Genomic DNA, 27,187 nt, shown 5'->3' on the forward strand with positions numbered 1-27,187 from the left:
GTCCACATCCATCAGGAAATCAACGGGTTTATTTGAAACTGTGAACATGTTTCGTTTCTCGCTACTCTGAGTCGGCTTGACTCAAGCGTTAAATTTACTAAGGTCACGGAAAAAATCTGATCGCAATGCAGTGAAATTCAGCTACGAACTCAACTTTAGAAATTCACGATTCATTTCTTATCTATTCACGATTCACAGCCAAGGACGTTTACATTTCACGCCTCACGGAATACACTTCAATCACGATTCACGGAACAGTTTTTTATCAAATCACGATTCACAGAGCACAAAAAACCGTATTACGGCGTCACGAAATTACCCTTGGCCCCCTCTTTTAATGGTATTTTCCCGCAGAAACCTCCATTGCAAGCTAGTTCCGGTTGATACCGAGAATACGAACATGGCCTATTAAGTGACTGAAGCTGAGAAAAAAAAGTAAAATTAAGTAGAGTGGAGCAGAGTAGAAAGGAATAGAGTTGGGTGGAGAAGAGTAGAGTAGTAGAGTATTTTCTTGACGATTTTTAAATGAAAAGCCGCCTTTAGCCGGATAACCGTCACGAGCTATCTCTTTTTTGTATTGTAGGTCCATTACCAAAAGGCCCGACCATTGATTCGCTGGAGGTTCTCGCAGCCAAATATTCTAACGTCAACCTGTCATGCTGGATTGACTATGATCCTGGTTTTTTCTTATGTTCAGGAGAGTGGTACTTAAATGACAACCAGGCGCCCTTGGAGAGGGGTGAAAAGTACAAAATAGTCGAGAAGAAAACACTAAGCAAATGTAAGACAGAGTTCATCCTCTCTATTTCTAACGTTACGAAAAATGACCGAGGAACCTACAGTTGCCACTGGCTCTGCGATTTCATAAACACCACAAAAGCTGCCATTGACTTGAAAGTTTTCGATAACCAGCCGACAGGTAAGAATCTTGAAAGATCAAACGCAAAGGAATTCATATTTTAATCGCTATACTGTTCTACTATCTTGCAATTGTTCACCGGCATGGATTCAGTTTAACGCTAGTCATCTTTACCACATGGCAGTTTCTGATCAACGACGTTCGCGTCGAAATATTCTAACATTCATTTGTTTTTGAAACGCTAACCATGGCGAAATTACGGATAACTCATGTCCAAAATGAAAAAAATGAAAAAAAAAAAAAAAATGGATGGGCACCGTTTTTTTCAGAAATAGGATGCCCGAAATACCACCCTAATAGATCTTACCAAGTGCACAGATGGTAACAGCATAAGATAAAGTCTTTATTTATCGAGGGTTCACAACTCTAATTAAAGGTATCGTGGCTACGAAGACACGAAGAGTAAAAGTATACAGCTGACGTTATCTTCGTCATTTATTCTTCATTTTGTGATAGTATTTCGGATGAGATGATCAGGTCAAGAACGTCTGCACTTGAACCAACCCTAAAATCTCTTCTCAACAAAGCTTTAAATTCGTATACCTTTCCTTTTTTGTGTTAGGTAGGATACATTTTACAAGTATTTATAAATTCAATTAAGTTGTTATCTATTCTAGTTCAAGCAACAACTGAAAGTGCGACCACCTCGCCGAAAAATGCTTTGCTTTCTTCTCCGCCTTCAGGTCAGTGCTAGACTTTTGTTCACAGAAAACTGCTTCCGTCATCCATCTAGTGTGTCTGTCACATTATTGGCAGTGTCCTTTCTTGACACTTATGTTACGCCATGCTTCTACGCACAAGGAAGGGACTAGAAGCGCTGTGTCATCCCAAATAACTTCGGCAATAACTACTTACAAAAAGTCTTTAAAACCACATTGACGGGCCCGGAGAGAACATCGTACTGTTCACTCATATGGAATGAGGGTACAATTAGTAACCAGGAGGCCCAATTATATAGGTGAACAAAAAAATCCTTCTCAGGTTCTTGAAAAGTTTTTGCGCACGATTGTGCTCAACGAGAAATGATTCACCAATAACGTAATAGATTTTTACAAAGAAGAAGTACTTTTTGATATTCAACAGGACAAAGTGAAGACATTTGTTTAGCTCTAGATTCTACTGACGCCATTAGGAAAGAGTCTTAAATGTGTTTTGGCGCCTTTTTTACTTCACAGGAATTCGCAGAGAGTGGCTCCTGCTGATCGTGATTTTATCAGCCAGTATCGGTGTGCTGTTCATGTTATGTGTTTGGTTTGTCGTGAAGAAAAAGAAGGCATCTGCACTGTACACCAAAACGCGTAAGTTGCAAACCTTTGACCTCATGAATCTCCAAGGCTAAAGAGGGGATGTTAGTCCAAAAAAGTCAAATTAACCATAAAAGAGACTTATCTGGGCTTGGCTCTCTGGCCCTTGAAAGAAACGGATCTAAAACAGACATAAGAAGAGTTATAGTAATTTTAAGAACGGTAAAGACATCGACATCGAATATTTTGAGTCATGAGTAAGCCCAGAAAGATCAATCTGCACTACAAACACATTTTGACGACGTTCATTTATTTCTTCGTATGCAGCACTAAAAGATACCTTGAAGAGTAAAAGCGTTGATGTTTTGTCTTGAAATCCATAAGAGCTACCAAAATCTGCAAATTGGACCGCCTCTAATGTTCCAGGTTACAAAATGTTGTAAAAGTTAGTTTTCACGATCAGTTCTCTTGTCGAGTTTTAGCTCTAAACCAATGAGAACGTGAGAGTTCGTGTTGTTTTTTTTAATACCATTGATTTGTCATATAATCACAACGAAGACAATGGAATTAGCGATCGTTCGTCAACACATAATGTTACCCTCTCAGAGTCGTTTGGAAGGAAACAGTTGTATTGATAGATGTCATGAGACAACGCGCTGTTGGGTGAGACATTCCAACTATATGGCAACTTCATTTAACACGCCTATATTTCTACTTTGTCTGAGATTAACTAACGGTTTTTTTGTTTTTTGTTTTAGGCAATTCCATTGCCTTGGATCTAGCCGGTGGTTACTGAAGTATCCAAAGTCTCGTTGAAGCTAAACTCCCTTTTATGAGTAAGATAATATAGAAAAAAGAGAAAACACTTATAAACAAAATTTCTAAACTTCTGTCATTTTGTGAGTTCAGGGCAAGTTGTGCGATCACTAATAGCCAATGACCGACGATAAGGCGTGTAATATCTTAAGTCTTATAAAACCAAATTTAAGTCCAAATCCTTGGTTTACATTGCTTAGTCCGGAAGGGATGTTTTGGTTTGGCTCGGTTGCTAAACGTTACCACGCATCGATTTCATCGTGTTAAGCAAGCCCCCTTAAGCTGGATTATATAACAGTTACCCAGTTTTCGCCGAACTTTAGGCATTTTTCCGCAAGATTTAGGAGGATTCGAAGCTGAAATCGCATTCATTTAAACGGCGCGCGCTGGCGCTTTCCACAAATTTCAACTTGATTTTGACTTTTGCAACGCGAATTTTCATTGGCTCATCTGTTGTCAGGTGCGCGTTTTGATTGGCTTGTAGAAAAGATGATTGTCCAGAGCGTGTATTGAGAAAATTTATTTGGATCAATAAGTAAATAAACACAATTTCTCTTCATTTGTCGAATTGTTTTTGAGAAGTATTTTGTGAAAGTAATAGAGAACTTTTTTCCGTGTTTACATAGCCGCATCTAAACACTCGGGGGTTTGGGAGAATTCTCGAAAGTTATGCAAACCCTCGACTGTGTGCCTTCGTGTTTGGATGAAGCTGTGTATACACGTAAAAAGTCCTCTATTGCTTAATTATGAATAAGAACTAAAACATTTTAAAGCTTCACGTTGCACACAATTGCTGATTGATTTTATAGATTCCATCTACAGGGTCCTTTTCAAGTGTGGGGAAAAGCTCAAAAGCCGATTAACCTAATTCCATGATTCATATTGTTAACCAAGGTTCTTACTTCTGTTGTTTCAAAGCTTATTTCACAGATAATTCTAAATTACGGTTTGACTTTGTCTAAACTTTAAAAATGCCATGAGGAAAAAACAAAAACAAAAAAGAAAATGATAAAACTCCACACAGATTACTTGATAATATTGTAACTTTAGTCCACTATATTAGCTAATCCTCGCTGCTTCCAGAACTCATCCTGGCCCTGATCATCTTCAATGCATAATCCAAGATACTTTAAAACCTGCCTATAACTCCTGTCGACAAAATGCGAACCAAATTTCAGTAACAGATTATGAACACAAGGTAGTTGTGGTAACGGACCCGTTGTTGTATTACTGACACCAGGAACATACGTTATAATAGTTTAGAATCATTAAAAGCTTGACGAGGGCGCAGTTACTAGTCGTTCAAAACGTTCTTTAAATCCTCTTCAAAGAAACTTCGAAAACGCAAAGAAGCGGCCGCCATTTAGTCAATTACCGCACTTTGCTAGGCTACTCACTATCTACAACAGAATAGGTAGTGAGCAGGGTTGGCAATAAGAAAATAGGATCCGTAATAGAACGCTAGAAAATTTGACCAGCTTGAACGATCTCTAGGCTGGAGATGAACTGTATTAAATGGATAAATGATTGCTTCGGAAAAGCTTTCATATTCAGTGCCCTACAGTGATCTTTGTGCAACATTTCCAAAGGATTTTCCATTCTCTATTACCACTTGAAGTAAGAACCAACCTTTTTTAGAAGAATTAAGCAGGATTTTTTTCCTTTCAGTTTCCTTTATTTTACTCATGTGTACTTACGAAGTCCCAGCTAGTGAACTGAGTCTTCCATCGTGACGCGTGTTTTGGCGAGCTCACTTGTCACTATTTTCTGCACTATTAACATCTCAGGTGTACTTTAGTAACTTCATTTTAACTCGATCTAAAACTGTCAGATTTGCATACTGTTAGGACTCAAATTAACAGACCCAATTGTGGGCTTATTGCGGCAGTGATTTAACGGTAAAACAGGAATTGAGAAAACTCCTACCTGTCTGCAGGTCATCGACTACTTTCAAATCAATGGCAGCTTTTGTGGTGTTTTCGTACTCGCAGAGCCAGCGGCAACTGTATGTTCCCTCGTCACTTTCCGTAACGTCAAAAATGGAGAGGATGAATTCTTTCTGGCATTTGGTGTGCGTGTCTTTTAGTTCCACTTTATACTTTTTACCGCTTTCAGGCAGGGGTTCTGGTTCGTCGTTTAACTTCCAAAGCAGTTCTTCTGGACAATAGTCATCATAGTCAATCCAGCATGACAAGCTGACGTTAGAAGATTTGTGCGCACGAATCTCCGATGAGTGATTGGTTGGGCCTTTTGCTAATGGACCTGTGTTAAAAAAGCGTGAAAAGAAAGTTTTTGATGATTTCTAGATCACTTATCTAAAACATAACAACGTCTCCCGAAGAATAGTTTTCTATCGTTTGCATTAATAGCATCACCTCCCCCACACAAGATCAGTGCTCAATTCGCGCTAATTCAAATCACGGCATTTTTTCCAGCATGAAAAGTGGTACAGCCCCATAGCTAAAAAACCCAGTTAGGGTTTATCTAAGGGACCCATTCAGGGGATAATAGCAAGGATATTAATAGCAAGAGGCATATATAGTTAACTTTGCAAGGAATAAATAGTTTTACTTACATTCATATATCATCTGTATCTCAAAGGACGCGCTGCTCGGAATACTGTTTCTTGCACTGCACTTGTAAAATCCTTCCTGCTCCTCACGTCCCGGCGGAAGATGAAGTGTGCTTCGGAGAGTTTTTTCGCCGTTCTTCTCTTTCTCGTCCTCTGAGTGATAAATACCTTCTGTTTCGTTTGTGATTAGTTCTCCATCCTTGTACCAATGGACCTCGTGTGGGAGTGGCATTCCCGAGAAAAAGCATTGCAAATCCCTTGGTTTGCCTTCAATTATATCATTCGGTGAACTCGTGACCCAGGCTATTTTCAGTGCACCTAAGTGATAGAATATGGATGCATCTTGGAGTAAAAACCGTTAACTGAATATGAAAAAGATAAATGAAGTAGAATACTTGTATCGTAAGTCGCGATCTCTTCATCTTTTCAGTGTCTGCACCAGCTGTAACAATTGATCGCTCATGTAATTTAGTAAGTGCACTTAATTTTCCTTCATTATGGCAATTCCTCAGCTACAATATTGAAGAAATGATGCGAAAAATTTATTTAATTTGACACATGTCTTTTCGTCCATATTTCAAAAAGTGAAGTCAATTCATATTGTCTATCGCAAGTATACTCCGAGGAAGAATTAACGTTTCTGTGCGACGTATTCAGTTTAAAAGCAACAAGATTCTCCCGAATGCCTCATTTTATTTTTTATTCGTTTGTTCATTTTTGATTAAAGAAGATATGAAAAACATTTTAAAAGAAAAATAAACGCTATAGTATTTCGTTTCGGCGTCATCCTTTCCCCATTATCAAATGCAGATTTAAGAGGGAAGCTGGAATAACTGATTTATGAGATGTTGCTAATCAAAGAATAAAAGACCAAACGTAAACACAAGCAGACCCTATTCGGGCAAAAGTGTTTAATTAGCCGACATTGTTCTTGACATTTTTCTTGATCCTTAACACCTAAACTAGTATATTTCTGAACTGAACGACTTAAATCTGCATTTGATAATGGCGAGAAGATGACGCCGAAATGTCATGTTATAGCGTTTATTCTTCTTTTATATTGTTCATTTTTGTAAGTTAAAGGAAATTCCAGTGGAATTTTGTTGCGCGGGCTAATCAACAGAAATAAGGTTTCCTTCCAATACTGCATGTAACATTGATGAAAACTGGGTTCAAAATTTGTTATTGCATGCTACAGACTCAGGAAATAGTTTCTCAAGTTGATTTTAACGTTGCATTACTAATGGCTTCGTTTTACTCAAACTGTTGCTGATTGCAATGTGCCACCTATTTGGGCTTCGTTTTTGCCACAGGACATAAGGAGACTTCAATATGCTTATCAACATGCGTCTTGGGATTGAATAGAGGTAACTATGGACACGTAATATAAACAATTTGAAAAAATCAGTCTTGGTATTCCGTCAAGCTTTGCTCGAAGACAGGTTTGGAAGATTATGTGAGACTTATGTTACTATCATGACAGATTTAAGTGGCATCAGGCTTCAATATAAGTAGCATCAGGCTTCCAGAGATTCTTACCTGTTTGTTGTTCACGACTTTCCCTCACAGTCGATGTTGGGGCACCTGTTCGGTGAGAAAAGTCACGATGGGTAAGGTATGGCCGTATATGTTAAAAACGTTTTGAAATGTTCCTCTGGTTATTCCTAATTAGAACAAAGTAACTCCGTTGTTGAGAAGAAAAACTCTGTTACGATTACAATAAAAAATCGAAACAAAAAAACTTAGCAAAAACAAAACGGTAGCAACCATTAATTTTCGTGAAGTCAAGTTCATGCTAACAAAAAGAATATTATACTTATATTTGAGATCTTATAGCCTTTTCGATAAACAATTAAAAGACGAACCCATTCCAGCTGAACACAATGAAACCGTTAGTACTTCGTCACTCGATGAATGGAATAACGTGCGCATTAATGTTTAATGTTCATTAATGTTGCTGTTTTTATTCCTCGCCGTTTTCTTTACTCTCAACTCAAACTAGTCAACACTAGGTAGAAACCAAAGACACTTCATTAGCATGGATACACTCCCTTATATGAGCTAATAGGCTAATTAATATAAGCCAGATAAGTACGTGCGGGACTTAGGCTATTACACGTTGTGGCGTGCCGTTTTTCTCTGAAATAAGGTATTCATTATGAGAGTCTCATGTAGGGTATGTTTTGCACTCTGACCTTGAATTTGGAAAGTTATTTAGAAGGCAATTTTGTTGCCTGTCTCAAACTACGTAGATGGAAGACACTACTGATTAGCTAAGGTCATGTATTGTAGACGTGTACACTGTACAAATTTTAAATGTAAGAAGTAGGTTACCGCATTTTAAACCAAAGCTGATAGGGGATAGGTTTCCTCGGTTTTAGGAAGAGAATTCGATAATTTGATCATTATTGGCCATACCAGTGAATAAAATATCACGAGAAACTGCAACCGATCTAAAAAGTCAACATATGTTTGTCCCCATTTAGGAATGACGTGTTGCTAATTTTATCCTACATGGGGACTGCATTTCACGAAAAGGAATAGCACAATTCTTACCTATAAATGGCTTCTGGCATCGATCATTAATTTACGTAAAAACTGAATCAAACGAGAACAGTCGACAAGGTCAATATCCTTAACTTAGCTCTTTAGTGAAGGCTACAGTAAAATCCAAGTTGACAGGGTTAAAAAATTGCATGTCGTAGTCCCTTGTATTCTCACAAATGATCGATGTCACGGCGATGATAGCTACTATAAGACTGATAATTTGGTTTAGCCCTATTTAAAGCCCTCACAAATCAGCTAATATAAATTTCGCAATAGTTTATGTTGACAAAAACAGATGTGTCATATCTCAACTGATGTGATAACGATACTAATAATAAAGCCGAACACATCCATAACTTTTCATTTTTCCTAACCTCCCACAAATAATCGAAATTTTTTGGATTGGTATTCAGTCGTTATTCATGTGTGCATGTAGGCGTATTGATTATTCATGGTAAAAAATTGAAATATTCCATACTCCTTTACAGTTCTAGACAAGACTTGATTTTCATAATTCCTCTCAATAAACACTCCTTAAATTCAAGGTTATCACCTTAAATACTTCGAATATTAGGCACGTAATGCCATAGAGTTTTTAAGAAGTCAAAAAAAAAAAATTATTGTGTCACAAGCAGGGCGATCTTTAAGTGCAGCGATCATAGCCTGCACATAAAGCCTCCGAAATATTTTCAAACGACCAAAAATGCCTTCATCCCAAAGATATTTTACTTGATTCTTAAATCAACAAGAATGTGGGATAGATCATTCAAGTGTCCACGACTCCTTGATCTTAATAGAGTTTATAACTAAATCGATCCTGGAGGATTGAATCGAGACTGAAAATAGCTGCGTACAATAATAGGTGGTGAACGGTGCGGGAATGCGAGAGCGTTTTTTTCTTGCGAGCCCAAGCCATTTTGACACCAAAACTTCAAAGTCAGTTAAATGCGAGCTCGTGACGTTCAGGTTCTTAGACGATCAAACGTCATAAATAAATCGGTAGTTCGAGACAGCTTTGTGAGAAAATATCGAGACTCGAGACGCACATAGCCGCTAAAAATCGAGACTGCGAACTCGTGAAATTCGACGAAAATTTTGGGGAGACCTATGGGTTTTAAAGGGCCATTTACCATTCCTAATAATGACAGAATAACTCAATTTTAAGACATACCTTGGATCATGATAAGTGACAAAGAAAACAAAACGTATTTCACCAAACAAAGTTGGTGTTGATTCTTTAAACCGTCCATCCCAGTCTAGCCGCAAATTGCAAACTCTCTCAGCTTGGTCGATCTCGCTTAGCTTTTATAATATCCTCTTCATATTGTTTACGCCCTCAATTTGTAGGCGTTTATTATTCTACTAACAATTGGCCTATTCAGCCTACAGGAAGTGCTTCGGGAAAGTGCTCATGATTCTATCAGTATGCATGCAGCTTTGCTGCATAGCAGAATGACTAGGAACCCTACTATATTTGTCCTATGTAAAAGTATGTTGCAATTTTGATAGCATAACTGCAGGGGAATGTAGGGTAGCTTGGGGGTCTCAATGGTGGACTGACAACAGCTCTTTTTCGCATTTATAATGTTCTCTCATTACTTGTCTTGTTACCAAATGGAACAAATTTTGGCGGAAGCTTAATTTTGCCAATTTTAATTTTTGTGTGTGTTATGCAGGATGCAACTTGTACGATTCGGAACGATAAGGAAATAATTTCTGCGATTTCTAACACTGACGTGACATGTTCGACTTCTTCGGGATAAATATTATTTTGCAGCCAAAAAAAAAGGAAAAGAGGTAAACCACAAAAGTTTGAATAACCCTATTTCATCCGTATTTATCTGGCTGACTGATGTATTGATAAATATTCTGCTAGAAAGTTCCTCATTGCACGCAAAGGGCTAAAAATAACTTATTTTTCTTGAAATTCCGCCTGCACTGATTTTCGGTAAGACGCAAAATGAGATATGAGCCGGATAATATCAAAAGGAAACACGCTTCGTTGTGGGCTAACAAACATCAAAGTGAGCCTACACAATGGTCTCATTGACAACATAGCGCAGCAACCGCGTTCTCCGTCTTTGTCCAGGGGGGATACTCCCTTATATGGGTATATAGATACGTGCGGTGCCACACGGGATGTTTTTTGAGACGTTTTGGTCTGAAATAGGGTATAGTTTGCGTACTCCGGTCTATGTTTTTAAATCAGGTCACTTCTTCATCATTATAATTAAGACCATCAACATGGCAAAACCCAGTCTCAGATTATGTTTGTTTACGTTCACCGTGTACGTGCTGGAACGGCTCTTCACTCGCTACAGTCACGCGCTTGGCACACTCTCCCGCGCTCTCAGGTCTTAAACAGGGCATCAAAGTTTTGGTCTGAAATAGACTCGAAAAAAATCGTTTTTTGGTCTAAAATAGGTTTAGGGATTCAAGAAGGTCGATGTACACCCATCGTCCTGGAAGTACCTTCTGGAGTTTGTACTCAGTATTGCTTAATTAACTACTATTCACGTCCGTGCATCATCAGCAACTCTGTGGTTTGTTCTGAAGTTTGTTTTAAACAGCGGCTTAAAGCGGTAACGTCAAGATAATGACTCATTATACTAGTCACTTTCATGTTGACTCAATTTACAATCGCTTTGAATTTTCAGTTCAGTTCACCAAAGTCTGTTCGAATTGAAAAATTTGTTTCTTTAAATTGTCGCTCAATCGAGAGAAAAACCAAATGGCTAAATTAGTTGCCGCTTAGAGCAATAGCTCTAAGGCGAATATATTTGACTGGAATCCTCTTTCACTTTGTTTCCTTCGCGATTAGTACAAAAAAAGGGTATTTAAAAGAAATCCGCCCCTTTGAGAAAAGAGAAGAGGAGGCTTTTCGCTATTTGTAGACAGAAAGAAAACTAAATACGACGAATACGAAATAAAGCTTGATTGAATGAGTCCTCCATGAAAATAAATTTCATTTACATCTAACAGTACAGCCCGGTTATCTCAAGCAATGATAAGCTGATAATAACATTTTAATCAGTTTACCTTAAATTTTAATAGCCTGCTCTTGGTTTAGAGCAAGGGCGAGGAGACAAGACTAAAAAATACCTTTCACCTTTCAAGTTGCTTACCTGTTATCCAATTGTGTGGGTGCGTGCTTAGCACCCCAGCAGGTTTAAAGGTCTTAGCTAAGTTCCAAATCGCATTTCTGTTCATGAAGATCAGATCCGCTCGAGTAAGACCTCGAGTTACAAAACTCTAAATTGTACTGATCCGGCAAGCATCTTAGAGGCAAAAATGAAGACACAAGAAAATTAAAAAACTATTTAGAAGAGGTGTTTCATGCTTCGCAAGCAAGGAACTCTTTTAATACTAAACAAATATACCAGAACCTTTGCGGTAACGCCTTCATATTGCCATAACCACTAGCCATTTGTAAAAACCGGAAAACACCAACTACAGTCAAAATGAACCTCTTTGCAGAAAGCTCATTTCCGATTTCTTGACTACGCAGTGCTCCTTTTTCTGGAATTCTCTTGCACGCATCAATGTTTAGTTTTGACCAAGAGAAAAGATCCTGATGTTTTTTCATGCTTCCCTCCATTTAGTATATGGCCAAACTCAAAATATCAGTTCCTGCCAATCTTTCAAGATATTGGGGCAGATGAGTAAACTATTCACATAAAGCTAACTAATTTGTCTTGTGAAGGATATTGACGTATATTTTGAAGTATGTTCTTTCTTCTGTCATTCTGAGCACTTTGTCAATGTTAGAGGTCGCAGTGGTTGCAGTGCGAGGCCAGAGTGAATCAGGAACACGGAATGTGTTCCTACGTTTAACACCTGAGCCAAACGTAAACATCCCTTCCGGACTGAAGAACGTGTACAGAGGTCAATGAAACACGAATTTTTCAATTTTTTTTTAAATAACATTTATTCTGTAATTGGTAAAGACCTGAAGGAAGACCACAAGCTGCATGCAACTAATTTAAAACACCAGATTATAGCTCAGTCAAAAGAAATGTCGCGCACAGGTGGACTGTTTGTTCTAAGAATTGCTGATCATCAGGAACATGAAATCGAAACTTACCATGCATTCAGATTCTGTTCGCGCCAAACTTTTTACGTCACAGGACGAACTAACAAAGTTGACCCTGAGGACTTGACCAGAAGAACTCTTACAACGGTATGATTTAGAGAATGGCGAATCTTGTTAACCCACTGTTTCCGGTTACCAGCTGTTTCCTAAGCTGAACTTAGAAAACCAGACAAGCACAGCTTGAGGCTGAAGTAAACTATTCATTCCAGTCTGGACCAGTAATCTCTCAGTTCATACTCAAACCAAAATGGTTTTAGAAATCTCTCAAGGTGGAACATTTGACAGACCAAAGCGGAATCGGCACAATATCACCGCCCCCAAACCACTACAACGGACTGACGCCGGATGGCATTTTGAGGGGGTTGTATTTGAACTCTAATACTACACCAAACTTTTGATTGCTTATCAGGACACTTTGAAAGGAAAAATGGACGTCTAAATGAAATTTTAATACTAAGAGGTTTAACATACACAACTTACGAAGGAATGAGTAAACAGATTAACATGTATATACGAATGCTGTGCTGTCTTATTAGCAGGCACGTGCCGTATTACTGTGTACAGTATGTTAGGATTCCAGTGAATTTCTAATGTGATTATTACCTATGTCAACAACGGGAGATCTAGAATGATCAAAGTTAATCCACGCGTGGGATGCAAAGTTCGAGCAATTTTTGCATTTCTCTTCTGTTATTATTTTCGAGTCTTGAAAGAGAGGCCAGTTTCGCAATTCAGAGATTGAGTGCGCGGGCAAAGCAGATGATTTTGTACATTACTCCTTGGATGGGAACAAAAATTCAAGAAAATAATTCTTCTTGCAGTATCCTAAACTCGCCAGTGATTTGAATATTATGCTATAATCATTAAATCATTGAGTCAGCCGGTGGGTAGGCAGACAGCCCACGTAGAACATACCAAGTGTCTGTGCGTTGCTCAATTTTCTCCAAGAAAGTTGGATTAAATGAATCATTCGGTGAGACGTTCCGAATAGTCAGCTGAGTAGTAACTAGTTGTACATCGGTCCACTTAAGTTCTCTTCTGTTTCCTCGATTTTTCGATCTTTAGACATTTCATATTGGTGTAGTTCGGTGGCTGATTCGCCTTATCCACTTGACCTTTTACAAAAGGCGTACAATAGTGTACAAAAGACTAGGGCGGGAGAGAAAGAAAAATGTTACTAACTCGATATTGAGACTACCTTGTCTCCTGGTAATGGATACACATAGGATTTAAACTTTGGGGTTTTTTTTGAACCGTTGACAATATCTCAGAAATAAGGTAATAAGACCTAAGGTTTCCAAGAAATGAACAGAAAAGCTGTAATGTAATGAATCCGAGAAGACTTTAAAAGCTGCATCAGAACGATCAACCAGATAAAGAACTTATAGTGCAGGCTAAAATTAACTTAGACTACTGTAACACCACTCCAGATAGCCTTAAACAGTGTTTCAAAGCATTTGAAAAGAAAACCGATGTTGGTTGTCCCTGACTAGTAACGATAAACAGGCAATGGATGACGTAATGAAATAAGATGATTTATCGACTTGCCATTAAGTACTTTATTTTCAACTTTCAAAAATTATTACCACGCAAAGTAGTAATTAATTCTCCAATTTGATTTCAATCATCAATGCAACCATCCACGTCTATGATAAATAACACCAAGAAAATATTTTTGAAAGGAAAACTAGAAACCTAATCTGACGATCGTGTGGTCAATCATGGGTCCTCCAGTGAGACTGATAGCGGAAGCTCATTCTGCGTGTGTCCGAGTGGTTAAAGACCAGCTTGCTTCCTTGCTTCCATGTCGATAATATTCAAAACTCGTAGCTTTCATTAAGAAGCTAAGAAGTGGGAAGCATATAATAGCATTATTCAAAGAATAAGAAACATTTCCGTGTTTTTATCGAGTTTTAGCAACACGAGTGAAAGCTTTGGAGAACGAAAGAAAAAATCACTCACTCGCTATTACCTTTTGCAGCACCATTACGTTGGATCGCGCTATCGAGTATTAGTATAAATCTACTAGCGTTCTATCACGAATGCCGCTCTCTGATTGGTTACGCCTCTCACTATCAATTCTGTGATAGATGGTGAGTAGCGTAGCAGTGTGCCTTTGTTAACAATCACGCGATATAAATCTCGAGCTCATAACCTAATTGTTTAATAGATATGCCCACTTTATCGCGCACTTTTTTATAGGGTGTCTTCTAAAATGCTTTACTGGTGAAATATGAAGAATCTTAAGGACTTCGAACTAACCATTTCTTACTGAGAATTTAAAAACGTCATGACATTTTCTTAGGTTGTGGATGCGAGCGTTGAAATTCTGTCCAAAGAGAGCTAGCTGGCTTACTTCGGTCTTATTAAGGCATTCTGGGGCAATTTTCTTTCAAAAGGATTTATCTAAATTATGTTAATTTATATGAATATAACTTCATTCTTGGCAAAATATTGTTTTGCAGAAAAAGGAGCATTTTGTTCGTCTCACTTTCTTTCCAACAGCAGTCAACTGAAGGTATTGGAACGGAAAATGTTCGCTAATTCACAAAATGATTTCAGTGGGTTTGTCATGATGGTATCCTACGCAAGCTATAATAATTTACCGAATACGTGCAGTGTAGGTATGTGATAATGATTACGCGCTGTTTCATTAAAATATCTTGCGCAACTTTTTTTAATTTAGGGAAACACTTTTGTTTTGACCAGTAGGATATTGATTACCTTTCAAGTACTGAATGGATATCACTAGAAACGTGCTTCAGATGATCTTTGTAAGAAGAATTCGAGAGAACTTGCTGGGTTTGAATTACTTGTGGCGCCAAAATGCTTTCCGTGTCTCTCAATTTCTGTTCCATTCGGGTGCGAGCAAAAAAAGACGACAACAAGGGCCTGCTGCTTTGATAGAGTAAAAAACCATACTGATAAGCTTAAGAGTTAACCTTCAGATCAAGCATTCTTATCATAGGTTTAAATTTTGCAATAAAATCTTGAAAGCATCAGAAACAGAAAGAGCTGCATGCGATGATTTATGTTTTCACATGTTCCTACATGTATCATTATCATTTAGATATAGATCATCAGCTTTCAGGTTTATATGCGAAAAATGAAACTTTTTGTTCACAACAGCTTTTCATTCAAAAAGCTTGTAAAATTTTGCATTTTGGTTCCATGCTAAATGTCAATCAGGTCAGAGTGTTATGTTCTTTACTGACTATTATTTGACTAGTACTCGAGACGACGAGGACGTCTGTAACTTTGGTAACTGATAAACAGCTGTTTTGAGAAAGGTTGGGTCACAAGAGCGTAAAAGCGTGGAATGAGACAAATTTGAAAGCTATCGGTGGGTAATGGTGGTTCGCGGCTACTTGATTGAAGCTATAAGGGGGGTTTTAGCGTAATAGAAAAAAAAAAAAAAAAAAAGAACAGAAACATTTGTATCATGGTTCCCCTTCCGTCTTGTTGAAACACCGTGAACCTCAATCAATCCACGCCAAACTATTTCATACTACCCAACAGCATCAATTAGCATTGTCGCAAATGCTATAATTCTCTCGTTAGTACTTTTTTACTCGCTGTAGTTTTCGAGTTTCGGTCTTTCAAACAGAAGACATAAGTTTCCTGTTAAACTCATAGAGGATATTACATGGCCACGCGGAGATAAGAAATTTCTCTTCTTGTGTGCGTGAACGAGTGAAATGTTTTTCAACACGATGAGAGAACTTTCGTGTCTCCCAGTGGCCATGTAATGCTATTTGTTATATAACCCGCAATGAAATTAGAAATCATTTCACTTACCATGTTTTCGCGCGAAATCTCACCTGGTATTTCATTGGTTTTTCATCATAAAAATGTTTTACTCGCCTTAAGGCCTGTTCATGTCATTTTTTCCCCCAACAATTTTATATCGATGCGTGACTAAAAACCCAATACTTTCCTCAATGCATTTAAGAAAATTAGGTATAAATTGTTGATTATGGTTTTGCTACTTAAAAACAGTAAAATATTGAAAATAATAATAAACAAACATGCAAAGAATCATAAGAATCTACCCCAGATCACACTAGAGGAAATAATCAAACCTACGACGGAGTTTAGGTATTCATAAGCGGGATGGAGATCCATCTTTTTCAGGATGATCCGAAAGAATCAGTTGTTTGCTTTATATCATTTAGTTACACTGAAGGCTCGACTGATCAGTTGTATAGAAAGAGATGATGGAATATGAGAAGCTAGCTGCGATACGATAAAGGTGTTACACACTACGTGACACAAGGTACTCGGAAACATTTCCCAGTTCCCCCTACGGGAGTAAAACCATGGATAGTAAAGAGACTGGATTGGAAACTAGCTCGCGTCAGCAGTTCCAACAAGGTGGAAATTCGTGACGTCGCTGTCGCAAGCGACACTTCAATTTTTGCAGCAACTTTGTTTACACTGCACAGTGAGTGACCAAGCTATGGATATTAAACATTTTTTGAGGAGCGGATGAAGACGATTTGGCAAAACTTTTAGAAGACGACAATTCTCCTTTATTGAAGCCAACCTGACCTTTTTCGTCAACGCTTCCTTCGGAAGACAGCAATTTAAGCTTACTTTTAACTCTTCGTTGATCTGCTTTACTTTCGGGTGAGGAAGTGGTTGTACCTAAAAAGTTACTGGGAGGAAAGAAAATTAGAAGTAAGAAAATACGGCTCGGCGCAAAGTTCTCCTGAATTACACGGAAAGGACAGCATGAGAAAAGCTCTGATCTCCTCCAGCGCCATTAACATCGATGGGTAATATATCAGCGCAATTAATATCATTAACATCAATAAGTAAGCGGTAATTTTTTCCTGCAAAAAAAAAAAATAATAATAATAATTCGCTACAAGTTACCAGCTTTTTAATTTAATGTTTTACCAGAAAGAGATCTTTCACACCTAAAAAACAACTTCAATCTTATCGACAAAGATAATGGTGTCTATGCTGTCCCGAGTTTCTATGCGGACCCCAGAAGAAACAATATTACAGAGCTTAGTCTAGCAGTGTATAAATTTACATTTCTGTTATGGATTTAATCAACGCAAAGGAAGTTTCTATCAATTTCTTCTTGTGGGTAAAAAAGCAAGGCGCAATGTCCTATACAATTTTTATTTGCAGTGTGTTGTATCGTACAGTAAGAATGCACTTGGGAGTTCAAAAAGCCAAATTAACAGCACAGCTGTTGTTTCTCATATTTCCTGAAGAAACACTTGCATCCCACTTTAAGCCAAAAAATTTAAGATTTGAGTTTTTATTGTGTAATCCTCCATTAACACATTTGTATAATTATCAAACACAATATATCACTTTCGTTGAATGTTTCTAAAAAATTCATAAAAATTAAGATACCAGTGTCCAGTTTATCTGGGTGTCTGTTTTAAGCAGGCTCTTAGAAAACACATTAGGGAATCTGATTTTTAGGTACAAAGACATATGTTTATCTTGTCATATCAGGAACCATAATCGGGGACGGAGACCGTAAGTCTCGGGATTCGCGCGCACCTATGATATGGGACAATTTTTCTATTTTTAGAACAAATTGCGCCATCCTGACGTCATATATCCGCGTGGATTCACGCACATGTCAGGGGCTCTCGCGTGGATGTTGTCACGTTGCGTGATCAAATGGTGAGAGTTGAGAGATTCTCTTGCGTATTTTTCACAGCGATGGCAGGGAATAAGGCAGGGAATACAAACCAGGGCGCTTATATGTAGTTTTATGCTCTGAGCTACCGGAAAAGGTGGGTTTTTCAGGGTCGAGAACAAGACTTCAATCGCGAGGTGGGAATGAGTAATAAGACCTGCTCACGCTAGTTGTAAGCTTACGCGTATGCTTAAGAATATAGCAAGAAAACTCTCTACTCTGGTATCGAGTTAATTTGTGAGTTTCTCAGACAATGGTTCATCATAGCCAAAACCTGTTTGACGGTTTCTTATTGTCTTTGCTTGTTTGGTGAGTTTGCAAAAGTTTTTGAAAGGAAAGTCTGACGCGTACAATTAGCTCATTTGCATAGTGCATGCAGCTCGTGCACTTTCAAGTCCGAGTCGGTGTTTTCAATTGTCAACAAATCTTGACAAAGATTTCTTTCGTTATCTTTTGTGCTGAGATGCTGCAACAAATTTCACGAATGCAAAAAAGGCTATTAACATCATGTGTGTTTCTTCAACATAAGCATAGTGAAGTTTTACACTGCGAAAATGAAAATAGACAAGGAGTTTTGATAACTCGATCATCAAAATTGAAATCGTTATTCCAAGTTGATTAAAGAAAGCGTCATCGTAACTTTGCTGATTGTTTCTGCTTTATTCACATATTTTCAGCTTAGCTTTTAATATGTTCTCAAACATTTATCAATCTTAAACATATTTAAAAATTATGGAGCTATTGTTTGACTTCGATGTACGCTTTCACACGAAAGTGCGGTGGAAGTACAATTTGTCATGTTTACTGACTGTACAAAACACGCATCGGCGGGCGCTCTCATTCATCGACAACAGAGAATTTACTGGATTTTTACACGAATAAAACTGAGCAGTATCTACGAACGTAAAGTTATTAAGCCTTGATGAAACATCAAGCGTTGCTTACAATTCAAGCGAAACTCAAACTAGCAATTATTTTGTTTTACTTTTCGGTCGCGATAGACTGACAAATTCCTCGCAGTAATGTACTGTACAGCTCATGTAAAAGAAGCATCAGTCGGAACACAACTTGGTCAGCGATATATGTAAGCTTACAGCGGAACATACCTAAATTCGACACTGTCTTACTTCACTCAAACTGGAGCAGCTTACGACGAAAATACTTAAGCAAACAGACGTAAACGCGTTGAGTCGTGGGGCAAAAACATGAAACATTTCGGGAATTTCGGACGCCATTTCCCCCGCGCAACATCCGCAAAAATCCTCGCAGCATGTACGCGCGTGTACCGCAGGTGATGGCGCAATTTGTTCTAAAAATAGAATTATTGTCCCATATCATGGGGACAACCCCAATACTTGAAATGGCGCGCGCTTACGGTCTCCGTCCCCGATTATGGCTCCTGGTCATATAAAATAGTTTTGAATGTACTGACCAAACACCACAAACAAGTGGAGAACACAAGGTTTCCATGACGACACATTTTATTGAACACCCCTAATTCACCTTAATTCACATACGAGCAGTTACATGCAGTTATCAATAAAATAGACTATCACTTTTGTACCTACAATATACAACAATGTAAGAGTGACAATGCCTTAAGTGAACAAAAGACTAATCAGTTAATGGTCATGAGCGTCTTTTCTGGAACATTGTTGACTCTGGTAATGTGCATAACATGTGGAAAAGTTCAAAGTGCTTGATTAAATTCCAACTGTTTTAAAAAGCATTACTTTCTGACAAAACTGAGAACACTTGAGTGTAATATAATTGTAAAGGAAAGACTGGTGTGGAAACTGGTATTTAATGGGTAGGCGACATGAAGGTAAAACTGGTAAGCTTTGGATGTGACAGTTGCCTGTAGGTTGACTGTTTATTTACTTACAATGAGAGTATTTTCTTTTTCTTCCTACTTTCTACTTTTGTGGACACATTGGAGCCAAGGAGAATGTTAGCAACAAAGCAAAAATTTGCACCATGATTTTGGAAATTTCTTTTTGAACACGTTACTGTTTACATTGTTCTGTTGCTGCATTCTTCAATTTACTAAAGCCCATTTCTAATTACTTTTTAATTACAGTGTCCCCAATTTATTAACTAGTTTTTATTATTGTTAAGGATAACTGTTATTATGATCATTACCATAATTATTCTAAAGAAAAGCTTCACAGGTTCTTTAGACGTAAACCCTTATCGAGTGCAACCTTCTCCAAAGTAATATTACCCGCACCATGCACGCAACTGACTTGCTTGACGCTCTTAATTTCTTCATTTTCAATCGAAATTTAAGGTTGCAAATTTACTTCTTACATTCTTGTAACTATGCATAAGCCACAATTTCATCTTTGTACAATCAATCTATTGTAGATTTGAACAGAAATAACTAAGGACTTTAGTATTTTATTAATTCTATATGTATCTGTAAATAGTTCTAAGCCACACTCAACAATCATGCACATATAAATAATCTCATTAATTTCATACTCGTTTTATCAATTGTAAATAGTTTTATTAATTTTAATTTATTTAGAGTGTCCCCATTTAGTGGTTATTCATTGCTATTTTAGTTTGACACTTAAATAAAGGTATTCATTCATTCATTCATTCATTCAATCATTCATTCATTCATTCATTCAAGGGCATTTTCATTATATGAGTCCCAAAACAATCGTCAAACATAAGGAATATGGCGCTGATGAGCTCATTTTTTAGAACTAGATTTTCTCAGAAACAACTACAGTATAACTCCGTTAATCCGGTCACCAACGGGCCACAAAACTCTGGCCGTATTAACGGGGTGACCGTATTAAAGGGGTTCTTGAAATAACAAAATGACCGAATGAACTTTTCTTCGGGCCAGAATAAAGTGGCCGCAAATACGAGGTGGCCTTATTCAGTTAACGGGGTGGTCTTAAGGTGGGGTTCCATTGTAAAAAATAATGCCAATCAACAGCAACAAGCGCTTACGTTAAAAGTTCAACTGTGGCTTTGCGGGGTCGTCATCGCCGTGAAACAGCCAAGAAAGAGAAAAAAATACGCCAAAACTCGTACTACCACTAGAACCGGTGAAAAAGAACAAAATGAAGGACAACAAACCCTATATTTTGGCTGTCTTGCGCCACATATTCGCCATCTTTTCGTCACAAATTTCCACTATGACAGGAACATTAGACGCCATCTTGAAGCACGAAACAACCAATCGGCGATGACAAATCTACCCACCTGATATACGTTTCAATCCGGTCTTCCACAATCCATGGTAAAACTATGACCTATTGTACCAGGGCGTACTTTACGGTAAGAGCCTCCTGAGAGCTTGACCATTAACTACAATCATGGACAAAAGTAGTTGAGACACTCCCCGAAAAAAACCTGTTGAACGCGTGAGTTTTTCAATCTTCAATATTCACATTTCGACCCCCTCTCCCCTTTTCAATGTTGTAACCACGTGACAGTGTCCACGGAGCGTATTTCAACATTGACAAGGGGGAGAGGGGGGTTTGGCTATCGACGAAAAAGATGTTTTTTCAATTACGGAAGGACGACGATTGTTTTGCTAAAATGCGTCAACACTTTCGTCCATGATTGTAGGTAAGTCTTCACTGAGTGCTGTAGCTTTTAATCAACACATTGGATGTCGATCTCGGCGCTGGTTACTTTGGGAAATGGAAGGAACACGAGATGTAATAATTAACACTCCCGAAGGGAACAGTAAATTTTGTTTCCCGAGAATCTCAATGTTTTGAGATTCTCGGGAAACAAAATTTACTGTTCCCCATGGGACCAGTCATTAAGTGATTTGTTATATAGCAAAACAAATGGGTCGAACCGGTGGAAAACACATAACCACTTTATTAACAAATGACGTGCAACGGCGGTCAACATTTCGCGGGTAACAGTGAGCAGTTTCCCGTTTGACGTCATAGTTTTCGCGATGTTGCCAGCTCATGGCATTTGGCCGGAAACAGTTTCATTGTTAGATCTCATGTGACCATGAACTAGCCAATGAATGGACATGCTGTAGCGGGAAAAACGCCGGCTATATAGCAATGTATTTTATTCATGGAAGAACTGCACACGCCTTTTTGTTCTAATTCCTAGCGTATGGAAGTCCCTGTGAAGTTTCGTGGGCGTACTTCTGGGGACAAAATAGATGTTCGCCGTTTTATATACGTTTATACTGTATAAACAGTATAAAGACATGTCAAGTATACTTCATGATATAGAGCTGTCCATGTTTAAGCGACGTCGATGAAAGCGCCCGATGTCTATATCGTAAACGTTTGCCCTTCTTAAGTCATTGTAGGTTACTTGTAAATTATTGAAATATCGAAAAACTTCATGCTTTCAATGACGACTTTTAATAGTTTATTCCCGAATTCAGTATATCGTATTGATCTGGCAGGTTAACTCAAATTCTGTCAGATAGGAAGATAAATGGTCAGCTTATGTCACCACGAATTAGCCAATATGTTAATTGAACAAACAGAGAGAAAAAAATAACTTCTCATTAGCTTCCAAACTGCAGCTGTAGTTTTATTTTAAGTGTGTCACTCCTTACTCCACAACTGGTTTTAACAACCACGCATCGTATTTCAGTTGATTCATGATCATGATGCGTAAGTAATCAGCATTCTGCTGATATTTCGCCGTATCTGAAACGTAAAGCAATTAGTTGCCATAAATCAGTAATAAAATAACTCGAACAAGAAGGCTCATACTGACGACAATGTCCGCATTCATGAAAGATGCGTGGGAGGGCCTATAAAATGTAGTCACCAGTGCCAGGGGGGCTCTAAGAAAAGATTCAGCTACTGCTCGTTAGCCCGGGGCTAGAATTTTTAACAGGAAAATTTCTTATTACCTGGGGAAAAACTTCGAGCTTTGTTTCATAACGAGCCAGACGTTCTTAGCAACCAAAAAACAGACCTGGGATCCCGTGGAGATGTAGAACTTTTAGTCCTACATCTCCACGGGATATCCAGTGGCTTACAACATTCCAGTGTAATCATATCCCTGTCGGTGATCGTTTATGTTCCACAAAACGCGTCAAGTTTTGCACGAATGTGTCATAATCCTAAAGTGTGAAATTATATTTACTGTAAGACAATTCCATCGTGTCAGAAAGATACAAAACATTTTAATAGTCGGCGATTCGGGAAATCGCGCGACTGACGTGAAGCATTTGGATTTTCCGCGGAAAGCCTAACTGAAACCTGTTTAGGGTATTCTCTGTATACATGTTTGTTGCTTAGCGATTCCAAAAATAATCTGAATTTTCTAGTATTCGAATTCGAAGATCATGTGCACCGACACTTTGAAAATCAGTTTATGTTATGGGCAGTCAGGAAATTATCTGAAAAATTATGTCAAAGCTCTCAAGAGCGATAGAAATCTCGAGTACATGATGTAATTCTTTACGAGAAATGCCGAGCGATTCTGGAAACAGCACGACGGAAAAATCACTATCACGATTTTGTTACATATCCCGAAGCACTCAGCAACTGTATTGCATGGACTTCAGCCTGGATGAACCAGAAAAGGATATGTAACATGTTCCTATAATGTCACGCACGACGGTAAAATCACTATGACGATTTTGTTACATATCCCGAAGCGCTCAGCAACTGTATTGCACGGACTTCAGCCTGAATGAACCAGAAAGGATATGTAACATGTTCCTATAATGTCACGCACGACGGAAAAAATAGCTATAACGATTTTGTTACATATCCCGAAGTACTCAGCAACGGTATTGCATGGACTTCAGCCTGGATGAGCCAGAAAGGATATGTAACATGTTCCTATAATGTCACGCACAACGGGAAAATAACTATGGCGATTTTGTTACATATCCCGAAGCACTCAGCAACTGTATTACATGGACTTCAGCCTGGATGAACCAGAAAGGATATGTAACATGTTCCTATAATGTCATGCACGACGGAAAAATCACTATGACGATTTTGTTACATATCCCGAAGCACTCAGCAATGGTATTGCATGGACTTCAGCCTGGGTGAACCAGAAAAGGGTATGTAACATTTTCCTATAATGTCACGCACGACGGAAAAATAACTATGACGATATATTTTGTTACATATCCCGAAGCGCTCAGCAACTGTATTGCATAAACTTCAGCCTGGGTGAACCAGAAAAGAATATGTAACATGTTCCTATAATGTCACGCACGACGGAAAAATAACTATGACGATTTTGTTACATATCCCGAAGTACTCAGCAACTGTATTGCATGGACTTCAGCCTGGGTGAACCAGAAAAGGATAAGTAACGGTATTGCATGGACTTCAGCCTGGGTGAACCAGAAAAGGATATGTAACATGTTCCTATAATGTCACGCACGACGGAAAAATAACTATGACGATTCTGTTACATATCCCGAAGCGCTCAGCAACTGTATTGCATGGACTTCAGCCTGGATGAACCAGAAAAGGATATGTAACATATTCCTATAATGTCACGTACGACGGAAAAATCAATATCACGATTTTGTTACATATCCCGAAGCGCTCAGCAACTGTATTGCATGGACTTCAGCCTGGGTGAACTAGAAAAGGATATGTAACATGTTCCTATAATGTCACGCACGACGGAAAAATAACTATGACGATTTTTTTACATATCCCGAAGTACTCAGCAACTGTATTGCATAGACTTCAGCTTGGATGAACCAGAAAAGGATATGTAACATGTTCGTATGATATGAACGAGCGAGGGAAAAATGACGATTTTGTTGTTGTTTTTGTTTCCTATAGTGTCACGCATTACTGAAAAATTATGTGGTTTTTGTAAAATATCCTGTAGCACTCGGTAACGTAGAAATACTGCGAAGACGTTTGCGTGGGAAAACCAGAGCGGATTTATAATATGTGGCTACATGGTGATTTTACTATATATCTGGATTCGTCTTTCAGAAAACTGGTGTACCATGGACTTCAGTCTAGGGTCTAACCCACGGATGAAAATAGTGATTTAACATTTTAGTAGCTATCTAGTCCCCATACAATCTAAAAGCATGACAATGGGTGTAAGTTATGATATAAATAAAATATTTATCGGAAGACTTAACTTGGTACGTTTGACTTGTTGAGTTTTGAAGCTGTTGTCTTGATTCGATGCTCTGGGAGGTTGGTCACGGGCAGCGCAAGCTGAAAACACTTTCTGGTTCTCTCCGTCGTTCTTGGGTGAATGAATTCATGTATAAATCAATCGTGGCTGGCGGTTTCGTTTGGTTTTCAACAGCTGTTTTATGGTTTAAGCGAAAACCAATCCAAATGTATAGTCAGGGCAGCTCCTTTGTTTCCCTTCCCGTGAAAAGAAAACCCACGCGCCTTCTTTAACTCCTCAAGGCAAATTCGATTGGAAAATGGCTCAATTTCGCACAAATGCGTCAGAGAGACACCATATCTTCTAACTCAGAGGCACATCTCGTTTTGTATCCGTTTTCAACGACCGATGACGGGTTCATTCGAAGTCGAAGTCTTTTTTTTCATATCTGACCGCGCAATATTCCCGCGTTATGAAAATTTATTATAAAATATCAATTATGTGGCCAGATCATATCTGAAAATAACCAGGTTGCTTTTGAACACAATTACTTTCACTGAAAGCAATTATCGCTAACCACAATAGAACCGCAAAAGTCATGCGATGACAGCAACCTAACAGATAAATGACATCACCCCATAGCAACCCGACCTGGCGAATTTTTCAGCTTCCGGTTAGCTCTGGCTCGTGATGGTGAAATATTTTTTGTTGAGTTCTTTGTCTCTTCTTATGACACTAGGTATGTAAAGTGAGTCACTTTGTTGCGGCGGTTACATGTACTTTCGTTTAGACGTTAAGTTGGGCCAACGTTGACAACTGCGTTTTCCAAGCTCAGGAGTGAGATAGTTGTATGAGCTGCACGTTTTGTTCTTTAGTTTGGGACAGAAAGTAAGTACAAGATTGCTTTAAGTTATGAGCATTTCGTCAGTCGCTAGCCGTTCGTCTGACTATTACTCGAACACATGTTACGCAGGTTCGTTTGAAATCGTCATGTCAGCTCAGTTGTTATTTCTTAAAACTAACTACCGTACGGCCCGCGAAAATTTAAAGCCGTTATTGTTGCCAAAATGTTTCGTGATTTATCGCCAAGTTTTCTTAACTTTTTGAGGAAGTAAAAACTTAAAACTTTCTTTTACTTCTGAAATTGTATATTAAAACCTGCTAACGACGAAACCTGCTAACCTGCTTCCTTGCTTCCTTGCAAGAGTGAGTCTTTCAGTTAATTTCACTTTAATTTCCGCTAAATGCTTGCGAAGCTAGTTTATTTTAGAACTCAGTTGTCCACGCAACCTGCAAGCCAGACCTGAAGAAATGTGCCTTGGTTTACTTCTTATTCTCGTTTTGTTTTTATCCTTGGTAGCTGGTCTCCTCGAAGAGGATCTCATAAACAGACTGTTTATCAGCTACAGTTCAAAGGACTTTGGTTGGGTCACTGACAATCTCATCTCAATTCCTGAAAAGCACTCGATTGACTACAGCATCCACAGCCGGGACTTTGAAATTGGAAGACCCATCGTCCGGAACATGGCCGACAGTGTGTACGGCAGCCGTCAAGTGTGGGTTTTACAAAAACTCTCTAATTTCTCGCGCGCTGATTGGCTCATTTTTTATCATCAATAAGAGTACATACGAATAAAATTTTAATTTATGCAAGCTTTTAAGTTCAGCTTTCAGCTGTCAAACTGTCAACTTTTTCACCAATGAGATTGTATGGACTTTTTTAAGTAGGCAATCAAAAAGCGAGAAATTAAAAGCTATCGAAAATGTTCGCGTCATTTTGAATAGAATTCACTTATATTTGTTTACGGCAAGTTTATGGCGTCTTTTCCCCTCATTTATTCCCGGCATTTGACCATTTTGGGGTCTTGTTATTGTAAAAAACAAATTGACGTCAGTTTTTTATGCGTCTGTCGTCTTATTAATGATAAATTTCGTCATATCATCGTCAAAGTTTACTGCTTGACAATGTTATGAGGCAATTTATCATCAGTAAGAGGACAGACGCATAAAAAACTGACGTCAATTTGTTAATTGTTTTGTCTGAGAATTACCTTGCCAGCAACATTTGTCGAGAGGATTAGCTCTTTTCATTGGGATGAAATTACCACAGTCCAACTATAGCTGTTACTGACATTATCGTTACCTCAAAGCGGAACAGTGGAAAAAGAGACAAATTCAGCTCTGGCTGGTCGTGGTTACAGAGTCAAGCGGTAACCCCAACAGGTCTTGTATGATTACGTCATTCATCCTCAGCGGCGTT

At 38.4% G+C, this 27,187-nt stretch overlaps 2 protein-coding genes and 1 long non-coding RNA gene across 10 annotated transcripts in view; 2 read left to right on the forward strand and 1 right to left on the reverse strand.

The window, feature by feature from the left end:
- Window positions 1-3,538, forward strand: part of LOC110055158 (uncharacterized) — a 30,355-nt gene extending 26,817 nt beyond the window's left edge. For 3 of the 5 annotated variants that reach the window (XM_020761532.2, XM_089284812.1, XM_089284813.1), the window contains 3 exons: window positions 584-919; window positions 1,537-1,602; window positions 2,095-2,258. In XM_020761532.2, the coding sequence (XP_020617191.2) occupies window positions 584-919; window positions 1,537-1,602; window positions 2,095-2,258 (566 nt within the window). Of the gene's footprint in view, window positions 1-583; window positions 920-1,536; window positions 1,603-2,094; window positions 2,259-2,921 lie in introns of those variants that run through there. The other 2 variants (XM_089284814.1, XM_089284815.1) reach the window with 1 other exon arrangement.
- On the reverse strand, window positions 3,485-11,406 carry LOC110054945 (neuronal cell adhesion molecule-like). Of its 4 annotated transcripts, none has more exons than XM_020761330.2 (6): window positions 9,270-9,370; window positions 7,417-7,559; window positions 7,091-7,135; window positions 5,555-5,869; window positions 4,906-5,241; window positions 3,485-4,128 (listed from the first exon to the last, which is right to left on the reverse strand). In XM_020761330.2, exons 2-6 carry the CDS (start codon window positions 7,481-7,483, stop codon window positions 4,109-4,111), a joined length of 783 nt encoding a protein of 260 aa, XP_020616989.1. In that variant the 5' UTR covers window positions 7,484-7,559; window positions 9,270-9,370; the 3' UTR covers window positions 3,485-4,108. The 4 variants fall into 4 exon arrangements, with proteins under 4 accessions (XP_020616989.1, XP_020616998.1, XP_089140945.1 ...); XM_020761339.2 differs by lacking the exon at window positions 9,270-9,370 and adding an exon at window positions 8,108-8,290; XM_089284819.1 differs by lacking the exons at window positions 7,417-7,559; window positions 9,270-9,370 and adding an exon at window positions 11,224-11,406.
- On the forward strand, window positions 5,865-26,702 carry LOC149115303 (uncharacterized). Its single transcript, XR_016206020.1, has 2 exons — window positions 5,865-7,166; window positions 26,288-26,702. It is a non-coding gene; the product is annotated as an uncharacterized LOC149115303 (long non-coding RNA).
- The last annotated feature ends 485 nt before the right edge of the window (window positions 26,703-27,187 follow it).

The sequence above is a fragment of the Orbicella faveolata genome, unplaced genomic scaffold (genome assembly GCF_042242905.1).
Source record: "Orbicella faveolata isolate gen_17 unplaced genomic scaffold, um_ofav_v1 contig_13, whole genome shotgun sequence".
NCBI classification, from domain to species: Eukaryota; Metazoa; Cnidaria; class Anthozoa; order Scleractinia; family Merulinidae; genus Orbicella; species Orbicella faveolata.

Coding starts and splice junctions, on each gene's coding strand:
- LOC110054945 (XM_089284819.1), bottom strand. CDS start 11,308: ATGAACAGAAATGCGATTTGGAACTTAGCTAAGACCTTTAAACCTGCT. Junction 7,136..11,223: donor CCCACACAATTGGATAACAG/GTAAGCAACTTG, acceptor CTCACCGAACAG/GTGCCCCAACATCGACTGTG. Junction 5,242..5,554: donor GATACAGATGATATATGAAT/GTAAGTAAAACT, acceptor TTTTTAACACAG/GTCCATTAGCAAAAGGCCCA.